Source organism: Eptatretus burgeri, chromosome 2, assembly GCF_056783735.1.
Source record: "Eptatretus burgeri isolate ZD-2024b chromosome 2, Ebu_testis_v1, whole genome shotgun sequence".
Lineage (NCBI taxonomy): Eukaryota > Metazoa > Chordata > Myxini > Myxiniformes > Myxinidae > Eptatretus > Eptatretus burgeri.
The window spans coordinates 58422431-58436138 of NC_140962.1; the positions used below are offsets into that span (position 1 = coordinate 58422431).

Consider the following 13708-nt stretch of genomic DNA (forward strand, 5'->3'; position numbering starts at 1 on the left):
GTTATTAATAGTATGACTGGCAGAAAAAGAATTTCAGACATTATTTTGTTTCCATCATCACTGTTATTCGATGCAGAATCATTTTGATGAGACGGTATGAATCATAATTGAAGCTCGACCGCACATCTGGCTTCCGTTCCTCTCTCTCTGTCTCTCTCTGTCTCTCTCTGTCTCTCCGATCATTCGATATGTGTGTCCGATCATTAAGCATAACATATCATTCTCTTTTCTAAACCCACTTCCTCCCCTCACATTTTTTTCTCTCCACCCCCCCCTAATAAAATGCAGCACTCTCCTCACACATCTCGGTCTCTGTCTCCCTCACCCCCTTCTTGCACCCCTACATCCAGCAGTGTATAGCAACATTTGATGAGGTGTCGCTCTCCCCAACTCCTCTCCTTCCGAGCTCCCCTTTCCTCACCCCTTCCCTCTCTTCTCTCCACGTCTCCCCCCCACTGCTCCCCCCTCAACATACCCATCAGCGAAGCGACAGGTTGTATATGCCAGTAGACGATAATTCCCTGAAAAAGGGAGTGCAGATGCATATGTATTATATGTGTATATATATATATACATATATACATATATATACATATATACATATATATACATATATATATATATATACATATATACATATATACATATATATATATACATATATATATATATACATATATATATATATATATATATATATATATATATATATATATATATATATATATATATATATATATATACATACACGAGGTGTGTTCAAAAAGTATCCAACCTTAATTTTTCATGCGTAAACAAATGAAGCTAGGGAGGCGTGGTTTGGTGCACGTATGTCGGCGATCCTAATCCGTATGCGTGAATATTTTCCCGCCTGCAGAAGCTGTCAGTCACCGACAGACCGCCGATGAGTGAAGAAGTGTAAACGAGCGCCGTCGGATTTTCGTTTTTGACAAAATGACGGATCACTGTGGTCTCATCGCCAGTGATCACTGTGTTGAAGAAGTTGGGATCGCTGTTCAGTCTCCAGCATGTCCTGTACAATCTCCAAACGGAGTTGCTTCTGCTCGATTGTTAGCAGCTTTGGCACGAACTTCGCTGAGATTCTCCTTAAGCCCAAATCCTCAGTCACAATGGAATGAACGGATCCAATGCTGATGCCCGCCTCGTCTGCAAGTTCTCTGATCGTGATTCGACGATCCTGCATCAGCAGGGTCCTCACTTGGTCAATGACGATCTCATTTCGGGATGTTGAGGGCCTACCAGAACGTGCTTCACTTTCCACTGATGTGCGACCATCTTTGAAGCGGTTGTACCACTCTTTTATCTGTGTGGTGCCCATTGATTCGTTCCCGAAGGCCTGTTGAATCTTACGGATCGTTTCCACTTGGGAATCGCCAAGCTTTACACAAAATTTGATGCAGTAGCGTTGTTCAAGTTTCTCCGTCATTTTGTCAAAAACGAAAATCCGACGGTTCTCACTTACACTTCCTCACTCATCGGCGGTCTGTCGGCGACTGACAGCTTCTGCAGGCGAGAAAATATTCACACATACAGAATAGGATCGCCTACATACGTGCACCAAACCACACCTCCCTAGCTTCATTTGTTTACGCACGAAAAATTAAAGTTGGATACATTTTGAACACACCTCGTATGTATATATATATATATATATATATATATATATATATATATATATATATATATATATATATATATATATATATATATATATATATATATATATATATATATATAGATTGGGTAGTCGCTAGAGTACCCTTATTGTCGGGTTTTCCGTGTGTGTGTGTGTGTGTGTGTGTGTGTGTGTGTGTGTGTGTGTGTGTGTGTGTGTGTGTGTGTGTGTGTGTGTGTGTGTGTCTGCAACGCGAGGCTCCACAGCACAAACCAGCAAACCAATTTCGATGAAACTTGGCGAAGGTGCCATATGGCCTGGGAGTGTGCGCGTTTGAGTTTCGTTGCTAAGCAACCACCCGTTGCTATGCAGCGGCCGAAAAACCGCGTACGGTATTTTCAATACTTGTCCTACAGTTTTGAATGTGGAGAAACGAGACTTCGGAATTAAATACTTTGAGATATTTAGAAAACTTTACTCGAGCCGATTTTTGATTTAGGTTTTATTTTTCAAATGGTAGTCCTTCAAAAATCGGGTGTCTATTTACCGTCATTTTTTGTTTGTTTGTTTGTTTGTATGTAATGGACAGCTCTGGAGGCCAGAGGAGTCAACCGATTTTGATGAAACTTGACAGGTAGGTTCATACCAGGATCTAGTTCTATGCTTTTGAGCATCATTGCTATGGACACCACCGTTGCCTAGCAACGAGACTTTGAAATGTTTGAAAAATCATAAGAAATTATTTTTTCGAAAATCAAAAATGGGCTTCCAGGCTTTTATGCGCACTATAATCAACCTCTGTCAAAAAATTTCAGCCCGATCGGTCAAAAACTGTATGACTAGTATGCAATTATGTCGCGACCACCCATGTCGCCTACTGGCATATACATATATATATATATATATATATATATATATATATATATATATATATATATGTATATATCTATATATATATATCTATATTTTTTTTTTGTTATAGATTCAGCGGTGGCGGGATTCGCACCCGACTCTTGACCCCAGTGTTAAGGATTCGGATGAGTGATGTCAATCACACCCTACTCTTGACAGCCAAATGTTGAAGATTCAGCGTCACTTAACAGCACCACCGTCTCCGGGGTTATAACGCCAGCTGGTTTGGCACAATTCTCGGGCTACGCGCCTCAGATCACGATACCAAAATACACTTGTGCCTTGCCAGCTGGGGGAATAGACCCCGGTTGCAGACTTGTTTTGTCAGAGACCGGGCAGAGTCTCCCAGTCTGTAACCATTTTGGTTTTATATACCAATCGAGCGAATCGTTCCTCGGCACGGCACAAATTAATTCAAGGCGGCAAATCTCGTATAACTCAGCCAGATTTATTGGGGACACATCGCGGAACACAACACAAGCAAGGCATTCACGACAATGTTATAATTAATCTATAACCCGTTCTTAACTAGGGAGCTACGAATTGCGGGTTTCGAAGGGGACCCTAGCGAGATAAACCTTAGATAACATGCAGCCAAGACACAGACACAGAGTACTTGGTGATGCTTCATGAACGAGAGGAAAAGTGTCAAAAGCATTAATGCGGCTTGTGACAAGCCGATGTCAACGGATTCGAGCACCCGAATAGAGCACGCCACGTGGCAAGATGGCAGCGTCGTCCTTTTTCTTCTCCCGGCACCGCTTGCGCATGCAGCCTCGGCGCATCCAGACCCCACGAGGTCGACGGCCCAAGACGAAAGATCTATGGTATGCTCCAGCTGGCTTTTCACAAGGTCCAGCATGCAAGTCCAGGCCTGGCCTGTTCACCAGACAAGGCCAAATCGAGGAGTTGGGCTCCGCAGGCGGATCAACAAACGTGTCGAGCCGTGAGGTGAGTAAGGACAGAGGCTCCGTGGTTAGATGCAGGTTGAACCTGTCGATGACCTCCTCATAAAGTCGATCGCCGACTCACACAGCAGCCAGTTCCTCTCGAAGCAGATTGCAGCCTCCCACTAGTCGTTTCTATACAGCAGAATCCTCATTCGACACTCAGGCTCAGTTACTCCCTCGGCAGATCGCCAACTCGACCCTCAGGTTCAGGCCGTTCCTCTCTTACAGATCGCCAACCACATGCACCACGAGTTCCTCCCTCAGGTTCAGTTCGTCCGACTGCTGATCGTACCCTCGACCTCAGGCAGATCCACCCCTGCCTTTCCGGCGCTCGCTCGCCTCCCAGCCGACAGCAGACAGAGCTCATGCAGTCCCTTCCCTGCCTTTCTTTCGGCTCGCTCCTCACGAAAGCCGATCGCAAAAACAGACACAGCCGTCCCTTGCACAGTAGAACGCACCACCTCTGCGCTCTCAGTTCCACCTTTCTTTCTGGCGCTTGCTTCTCGAGGCCACACCCTCTCAGAGCGCTGGGCAGGGACTGTTTCCTGGAGAGAAGATGGAAGAAGAAGAACCTCTGGGTACACCACCACCGTACGAACAATGAACATGCCTCCTACATCTCCCGACACACATGTAACGTCCATTTACTGAACAACCTGGCTAAACATGCATTTAATGGGGGATCTGGGCTAATCCTATATTTAATAACACACTAAGGCCCATTTCCACAACAATAAATAAATAAATATATTTGTATATAAATATAATATATTTTTCAATGTACACATGCATATTTACACAAACACACACACACATACACACAGTTTCTTCCCTCCTCCCCCTCCTAAGCGACTGGGAAGCAGGGGCCCGTCGGCCGTGCCAGGTATTGAAAGATAAATGTACCAAGCTCATTCTGTCTTTTCTTACATTGGTCAAGCATGGTCTGCACGTTAGTTTAGCAGGGAAGTTTTGTGCCAATAATTTGCTAGTCAGCGAGCACACATTCACTGTGTTGCTGGGCAGTCATCTGGGTGTACGCTGAGGGCACGAGACACGAAAATAGGTATATATATATATATATATATATATATATATATATATATATATATATATATATATATATATATATATATATATATATATATATATATATATATAAAAATACACATGTATGTGCACTCCCTTTCTCAGGGAATTATTGTCATGGTTACTATATATATATATATATATATATATATATATATATATATATATATATATATATATATATATATATATATATATATATATATATATATATATATATATATATATATATATATATATATATATATATATATATATGGAAGGACAAGGTTGCACCATGATTTGAAATCAAGATTTTGAGAAGAAACACCATTTTGCTGGCTTTACACTGCACAATCAACAAACAACTCATGCTTACACCTGTTACTGCTCAACAATGACATCATCCACAACATTTTAACATAGCATTATGAAGTTCAATTATTAGCTCACCTGGAACGTAATTCCAGGGAGCTTATGGGATGGCGTGTCGTCCATCCATCCGTCCGTCAATCCGTCTTTCTGTCCGTCCACAAACATTTGCAACTTCTCTGAAACTACACACACAATTTCGATGAAACTTGACCACAACCTTCACGAACCGGTATGTACAAAAGTTTGTTCAAAGCATTAAAAAAAAAAAAATTGACAAAAATACAGACCCAAAGGGGGTTGACAAGGGTTGCCCTCCAAAAATAGGTATTTGCTTTCTTCTCAGCAGCTACACATGCAATTCCGATGAAACTTGACCACAACCTTCATCAATCATGATGTAATAAAGTTTATTCTTGCTATAAAAAAAATTAATAAACAAATAAATAAACCGTATCTTGCCAAAAGGTGACCACGTGTGACTTCTTTTAGGTCACACTGAGGTGAACAGAGCTGCTATCCACCAGGAGCGACTCCTTGAGGAATATCTGCCTACGAGAGATTCCGATGAGAATCATTCTCCAGAGTAACCATGAAAAATATGCTTTTGCCTCATAACGTCACCAAATGACGTCATAATGTCTCAAGCTTGACATATCTAGAAAGCACTCATCGAGGTGTTCAATTTGAGGTTCTACACGATATGGTTCCTAAAACTTGAAAATTTGACCTTGGGGTCAAATATGTTTGACCCTAGGCGCTAACCATGAAGGTCAAGGCTAATCGCCACCAAAAATTAATCAGCTGAGCGCCAGACCATGAACTATATTCCCATGAAGTTTGAAGACGATCCGATCAAAATTACTCAAAAAATAAGGGTTTCGTCGACTCCCCTGATTTGCGACAAAGTGACCTTGACCTTTGACCTTGACCTTCAAAATTTTATGCGCGACCTCTATAGGCCTCTGATATGCGAAGTTACAAAAATTTCCAATGATAACTGTGCTCTGCAGAGTGATTTATACTTGATTACAGACCAAAAAAAAATAAAAAAAACATATGACGGTCAAGGCCAATCACCACCAAAAATTAATCAGCTGAGCACCAGACCATGAACTATATTCCCATGAAGTTTTAAGACGATCCGATCAAAATTACTCAAAAAATAAGGGTTTTGTCGACTCCCCTGATTTGCAACAAAGTGACCTTGACCTTCAAAATTTTGTGCACTGAAAGGGACCTCTATAGGCCTCTGATATGCGAAGTTACAAAAATTTCCAATGATAACTGTGCTCTGCAGAATTTTTTATACGTGATTACAGACAAACAAACAAACAAAAAATAAATAAATAAATAAATAAAAAAAACATACAAGCTGACTAACATATCTTGCAAAAACTTCGTTTTGGCAAGATAATAAACACAAAATTTGTGGTTCAAGCGGGTCAACAGGAAGGTTCCCCCTAAAATATGTATTTGCTTTCTTCTTCAAAACCACACACACGATTTTGATGAAACTTAACCACAACCTTCATCACATATAACGTACCAAAGTTTGATCACACCATTATAAAAAGAAAAAATATATATATATATATATCGGGGTATATATGCATCGGTGGGGGGTGTGGGGGGGGGGGTTGCCCCCCAAAAATAGGTATTCGCTTTCTTCTCAGAAACTGCACACACGATTTTGATGAAACTTGACCACAACCTTCATCACGTATCATGTACCAAAGTTTGATCACACCATTAGAAAAAGAAAATATATATATATATATATATATATATATATATATATATATATATATATATATATATATATATATATATATATATATATATATATATATATATATATATATATATTGCGGTTTGAGGGTATCCGTGAGGGGCTTGGGAGGGGGGTTTCCCCCCAAAATTGGTATTTGCTTTCATCTCAGGAACTACATCCACAATTCCGATGAAACTTGACCACCACCTTCATCACCCGTGATGTACCAAAGTTTGTTCACGGCATTAAAAAAAAAAAAAAAATCCAAAGGTGTTTGCTTTCTTCTCCATTACATATTTTGTGGGTTATCAACGCCTACCAATGGTTCCCTGGTTTTCCTATTCAGCCGCTATCAGGTGAGCACCGAGGGGTATTGCCCCAATTTTTTTGATCCCTGCAGCAGTATTATTCCAAATCCATTGTTTTTCTGCTTGCATCTGACTATGTTATGGTTAAAAGAGTATTCCTGATTGAGGGTTTGACTTGATTCTACTCTGCTTATTATAACTATCAAAATTAAAAGGTAGACTTTGCCTGCCCCTCCAAAAAGAAAAACTATTCATATATTCACTCGCCAGCCAGTTACTCCTCTCCCACTCCCCCAATCCCCACCGAGCACCACACCCCGAATATCCCCAACACCAAAAAGTTATTATTGACATGTTGAAACCGCACAACTCACCCAATCCAAAAATCATGAAGTTGAATGAGACACGCTTGCCATTCCCATCTGCACACAAAGACAAAACATGATACCAGCCTCCAAAGTTCACAAACTGCACTATTCTTTTTCCTTTGTCAACAAATGCCTTTGTAATTCATGTAAAAGTGCACCAAAGTCTATCAATGGCCATTTCCAACACGCGCGCTATTTGGGAAAGCAACAGCATACGACTTACTCAACATAATGGAAATTACCGTGAATATTTCAGAATACAAAAGATGAAAACGGCTTCATAAACTTCAATTTAATTGATGGCAAACTCGTGTACTTCTCAGCTAAGTGGGAAGCAACAAACACAGAATGCCACCCGTTCACAGGGATCCACGTATGGGATCCCACCCATTTGCGGGGTCCAGATACAGGATCCCACCCATTTGTGGGATTCACATATGGAATCCCACATATTTGTGCAGTCCATGTGCAGGATCCCACAATTTATTCAGATTATGATTTTGGGTCCTGTGAATGTTTAATTAATTAAAACTACGATTTCATCTTTATAAGTATATGCCGAAAAATTATGCGCCCAGACTGGGAATCAAACCCTTAGTTGTTCGTGTATTATATAGTAAACAATCAAGTGTTCAGTGACACCAATTGTGTTGAGTACATTTATTTCATATTTAAAAGATAAATTAAAGGATTTACCCCTGACCAACATGGGGTTACAAGCTACAAAACCATGACATTTTCTATGTGCTAGCAATCACATTATTCAGGAGGGGGGGGGGGATACCTGGTGGCTGACAAACACATAATGCGGGCGGGGTGGGGGGGATACCGAACAAACATATCGACTTGCGAACAAACAATTCCGTTTTTACCACCAAGTGCAGATTTCAACAAAGCAACATATTCACTTACAAAGTTACGAAGACAGTATCGTCAAGATTTGGGGGGGGGGGGGGGGAGGCGAAGCGATTCAATAAACAAAATACTGCAGAACACTTTTGTATCGCTCAAGGATGAGAAACTACTACATATTATTATTGATATGAGTACTTTAACATGTACTATATGTAATGAAATATACACAAGTATATCTCTATTATAATACCAAGCTTGCACACTAAAAACTTGGCTCGCCGGCACACGATCCCTATGAAATTGCTGTGGCACTTAGCGGACATGCCGACAATGTTTGGGAAGTCTTGGCGTTCCATAGTACCACTTGCATTTTGCACAATGCGTATTTTTGTCACTCCACGTGTACGATCTGTCGTCTGCTACCAGCTATGTTGTACTGCTATCCCGTGCATGTGCACGGCTATCGCTGGTATATATATATATATATATATATATATATATATATATATATATATATATATATATATATATATATATATATATATATATATATATATAGTTACGGTTGTGGAAATTCGCAAACCACCATTCAGGTCCCGTAGGTGAGGTATCTCTTAAGTACCTGTGTAGTTAGCCCAAACCCGTTGTTTAGAGGGAATTAATGTGATTCATTCGGACTGCGACGCTTTGAGATAGCCGTTTTTCTGTTCTATCTTTATTTTGAACCAACCACGCTCCAACCGTCAGACAACAACAACAACGCCAACAGCCACGACCTTTACCTTCACAACTCGCTCCCGCAAACATCGCATCACTGCCATTCCAAACGGCACCATGGCCATCGGCCACTGCCGGAAACCCTCCACCACCTTCACCTCCCTCCTGAAACAGCCATTCCTGCACCACCTGTGAGCACCGAGCGTCGGGCTGTCCTGGGCTCGTACAAGATACGCGCCGAGCCGCGAGTGCAAATAGCGGCCTTTCCGAGGAGAATTCGGATCAGGAATGCTACACGCCCACTTCTGATCCGTCCAATTAGGAAGCGTGGGGCGGCATGGCCCCGCCTCCAGGCGCGTCTGTCTGGAATTGAGAGATGCAAATTCTAGGATCAGGGGAGATTCACGCCCCTTTTCCTCCGTCCAATCGGTGAGCGTGGCTCCACCCTCGAGGAGATCCTGATCCGGAAATTTGCATATTGTTTTCTCCTGCCGGCCTATAAAACGGCGAGGCGAATGAGAGTTGTTGCGCAGAGAGTTAGTTTTTGGTTGGAGTTGTTGCAAGGCAGTCAAGTCGGGTTGGAGAGCGGAGTGGAGTCGGGAAGCGAAGGCGTCAAGGTGGTTTTCTGCAGTCGGCTGAGGAGAATTGGGGGAAGAGTCCAAGGAGCCCAGGTCCGAGGCAGGGAAGACGGCGGTCGGCGACGAGGTCGCAGTGGGATCGCTCGTCGCGGGACCCAAGCCAGCCAACCATTCTCCTTCCCCCAGGGCATCAACAACCCCCCCCCTTTCCCCCGCGCTGAGATAGTGCAAAAAGGGGGCCCCGTTCCCACCCCACTCCAACCGGTGCCAACGAAACCCGCGAAGGAGCACGAAGTCAGGGCACCGCGGCGCAGCCACATTTGCGGATAGTCACGAGGACGCTGGTAGGACCCCCCCCCCCCCGGTCTCGCGGACCTGACCGCTCCTTCAGGTCCCGCGCACACATTGGCCTACGGGCCCGTCTGCCCCCTTGCCTATGAGGGTGGCTTCTTTCCTTTGCTTTTGAGTAAATGTGTGTCGGCGCCGTCTGTGAAGTAAAACCGTATAAGTGCTGCCGTGTTTACGCGTATTCGGTAGTATCTCTGCGTCATTGTTTCTTTTGTTGCATTTGATATATGTGCATTCTGTTTGGCTGTATATGTGTGCTCTCCGTGTGCCGCGGAATAAATGTGCATTATGTTGAACTGTTTTCCCGTTTCGCTTCGTCTTTTCTTTAATTGACTCTCCATCTTGCTTCACGTAAAGGGTTCGTTCGTAGTGGGCTTAAAACACCCGATAATTAATCGGAACCGTCGAGGCCGACGATAACACCGCTCGGTTATCGCGATAGCACGGAACGGACCGCTTAAGTGGTTCGTGTCCGGAGTCGGCCTGCGGCGAGGTACGATCACCCGGTCTGCCATCCGCGTGGGTACTTAGGTAGGTCGAGTTTGGCGAACAACCCTATCCTACGCGGGTGGCCGATTGGCACGATTGTGGTGACGTCGAACGGCCCACCCGTGACTGGCTGCGGGCGATAGTTCCCGGAGGGTCACGACAGAATTGTCCGTCCGGTGGGCGACGTGCCGCGATTCGAGTCACGTGGCCGTTTGCACGCCGGCGGGCGCGAATTCGCAACACTGGTGTCAGGTCGTGGGACACAAACCCATCCCCCTCCTCGCAACACTGGTGTCAGAGAGCGGGAAACAAACTCTCCTGTCTCCAGCTAAATTCACGGGAATCGGTCCAGCGGTGAGAGGAGCGACCCCCGATTCCCTCCAAATTACGAGCAGGCCAAATTAATCCCTTACGAGAAATAAGATGGCATCTCAAGGCGAGCGAGTGCCGAGTGGATGAGTTATGTGTAGTAGTAATGTAGAATCCATGGCCCAGGATGGTTCTTTTTATAACCCCACCACTAATTGTAGTCTTATAGTAGAGACAATGGTAAAGGAATCTGTGGAAAACACCCGTGAGGAAGACACATCCTTACCCCAGGGTTGGGAAAAGTGGCGATGCCATTCATCTGTTTTTTTTTATTATTACAACCACACGACTAAATGTAGTCAGTGAGAGCGGCCAGGGCAGTTGACAACACGGCGGGTCATAGAAATGATGTGACAAGTATTTGAAGACAAAATGGATGCGCACACACAGGCATTCATGAACGATATGCAAACCCAGCGGGGTGAGATGCAGCAAATAGGCCGAGGCCTGCAGGCGGGCACGCCGAGCTTGGGGGGTATAGAGGCCCCGGAAACCCTTGGGGTGGCACAAGTCCCCAGTGTGGTTGTCCCTGTGTGTGTAGTGAAAGGTGTGAGTGCGCCCCCGTGTGTGAGTGGTGTAGTGGCAAGTGTGCCGAAGGGCGTGCTTCCCAGCACGCCGTGTGTAAGTGAGACACTGCGGGCGAGTGTCACCACGTGTGCAAGGGAAATGGCATGCGTGATTGAACGGCCGAGTGCAAGGGAGACCGTGTGTGTGAGAGAGCGGTATGTGAGGGAGATGTCGGTCGGATGTGTGAACATGCAGCCGCGTCTCCCGGTGTGAGTTTGATGGAGTGGTGTGTGAGCGTCATGGCACGCGGGAGTGCGTGTGTTAAATGGCGACGGAGACTGCGACAGAGGAAAGAAGGCCGAGTAGTGGCTGTAGCTATTGTGGGGACCGTGCAGGGTTCACCTAGCGGCGAGCGCGAGGTCCGGGCCATGCAACGCACGAGGCCGCCACGTGCTCGCTTGCGGGAGTGAAATCCGGTCTGGAAACGCCAACCCCCCCCCCCCCCATTCCCACCAAATTTGGGTGATTTAAATTAAATTCCACGAAATAAGATGGCTTTTCAAGATGAATGGGTGCAGGGTGGATTAGGAATGTGTTATAATGTTGGATTCATGGCCCGGGACGGTTCTTTTTATTATTATAATCCATGGGGGAGCTCAACCCCATATACTGAGCATGGACTTTGCCGACAAACTAACTCTGAGTCGCACAATGGTGGCGGCACGGAGCGGGCGGCTATTTTTAGCGCAACGAACGGCGCGACACAAGGCGAGTGCTTTCAGTCACCCCTTCAAACCACGTGGTCATGGCAGGCGAGGCAGGCGGACATGGGCAGGCTTCGGAAACAATTGGAGGAAGAATGGAAAACCGAGCTCGAAAAGAAACAAAAGGAACACGATTTGGAATTAAAACAACTAAAGGAAGAGGTAAGGTCAGGCAATCAGGACAGAGAAAGCCTAGAAATGAAGGTAAAAAGAGAACAGGAATATCAGGAACAACAAAAGGAAAAAGCAAGGTTGAAGGAAGAGAAGGGAAAAAGAGAACAGAAATATCAGGAACAACAAAGGGAAGAAGCAAGGTTGAAGTATGCGGAGATGAGCAAGAAAAGGGATGAAATGAGTGAGGAGGAACTGAGACAGAGAGAGGAAAAATGGAAAAAAAACTTTTGAGTTACTGGAATACCAAAGCAAAGAGAGGGAATTACAAAACGAACTGAGGACGTTGAAAGAGGAAAGAACGGAAACAGAGAATGAAACGTTGAGGGACCACACTGAGCAAATCAAACAGTTAGAAGCCAAAGCAGGGTCAGAGTGTGCGGAGATGAGAAAGGAATTAGAAAAAAAAGCTTCTGAGTTACTGAAACACCAAGACAAAGAAACGGGATTACAAAACGAACTGAAGATGTTGAGTGAGGAAAGAACAAGAACGTAAAATGAAACGTTAAGGAACCACACTGTACAGATCGAACAGCTGGAAGCAAAGGCCAGATTGCAGAATGAGGAACAAGAAAGACAGTGGAATAGAAGACACAAAGAACAAGGAATGAGACAGGAGAAAGAAATCAGTCAATTGAAGGAAATAACGAGATTGCAGAATGAGGAACAAGAAAGACAGTGGGATAGAAAACAAAACGAACATGAATTTGAGGTTGACCAATTGAAAGAAAAGGCGAGGCTGGAGTACGAGGAGATGGAGAAAGAACAACGAACGAAACAGCAAAAGGAGCTCGACCAATTGAAGGAGACTATGAGATTGAACCATGAGGAGCATGAGAGACGGTGGGGTAGAAAACAAAAAGAATATGAGTTTGAAATTAATCAACTCGAGGAGAGAGCAAAATTTGAGTCCACAGAGATGGAAAAACTCCAGAACAATAATGAACAACTCGAGAAAACTCCGGAAATAGAACGAACAACTCAAAAAGCTCTGAGAGAAAGAACGACTTAAAGGGAGCCAGGAAGTGGAACAGCGCAATAAGGTGGGACGTGTGATATCATCACAAGGAGTAATGTTAGTGGTGAAGGACTTGATCGACACCACTCGTCGGATGAAAGAACAATTAGGACCAACCCTAATAAAGGAGACACAAATAAAACTGGAGGAGAGAGAGGTATTGCCAGAGACACGGGAGATATACCGAATTGAGAAAGAATTAAATGGAACAAAGGAGGAAACAGAGACGAAGATCCAGGAAGAAACTAATATACATGAGGTGACTGAGTTGGCAGAGACACGGGAGATAGAGAGTGAATTAGACGGGGTTAAGGACGAGCACACACACATTGAGGTAGTGGAGGATAATGGGGGTGAGCTGGCGAACTGTTTGGTGACCCTGTGCAAGCAGCTGGATAGCCTCCTTCGGGAACGGAGGGAGACGCTATTCTCCCTTGAAGCTGATCGCGACCAGGTGGGTTCAGTCGTGTCAAGCGAGTTAGAGGGGGCGAGTGCTGTGGACAGTTG

The 13708-nt window shown here is 44.3% G+C and overlaps 1 protein-coding gene across 13 annotated transcripts in view; it reads right to left on the minus strand.

The window, feature by feature from the left end:
• ARID4B (AT-rich interaction domain 4B) overlaps window positions 1-13708 on the minus strand; it is a 234781-nt gene that overhangs the window by 190944 nt on the left and 30129 nt on the right. For 3 of the 13 annotated variants that reach the window (XM_085869444.1, XM_085869441.1, XM_085869442.1), the window contains exons 2-3: window positions 7392-7439; window positions 5017-5120 (exon numbers count right to left, since the gene is read on the minus strand). The exons of 2 other annotated variants lie outside the window; for them this stretch is intronic. In XM_085869444.1, coding sequence (XP_085725570.1) covers window positions 5017-5120; window positions 7392-7407 — 120 coding nt within the window. In that variant the 5' untranslated portion in view covers window positions 7408-7439. Of the gene's footprint in view, window positions 1-3248; window positions 4044-5016; window positions 5121-7391; window positions 7440-13708 lie in introns of those variants that run through there. 8 more of the 13 variants (XM_085869443.1, XM_085869447.1, XM_085869452.1 and 5 more) reach the window with 6 other exon arrangements.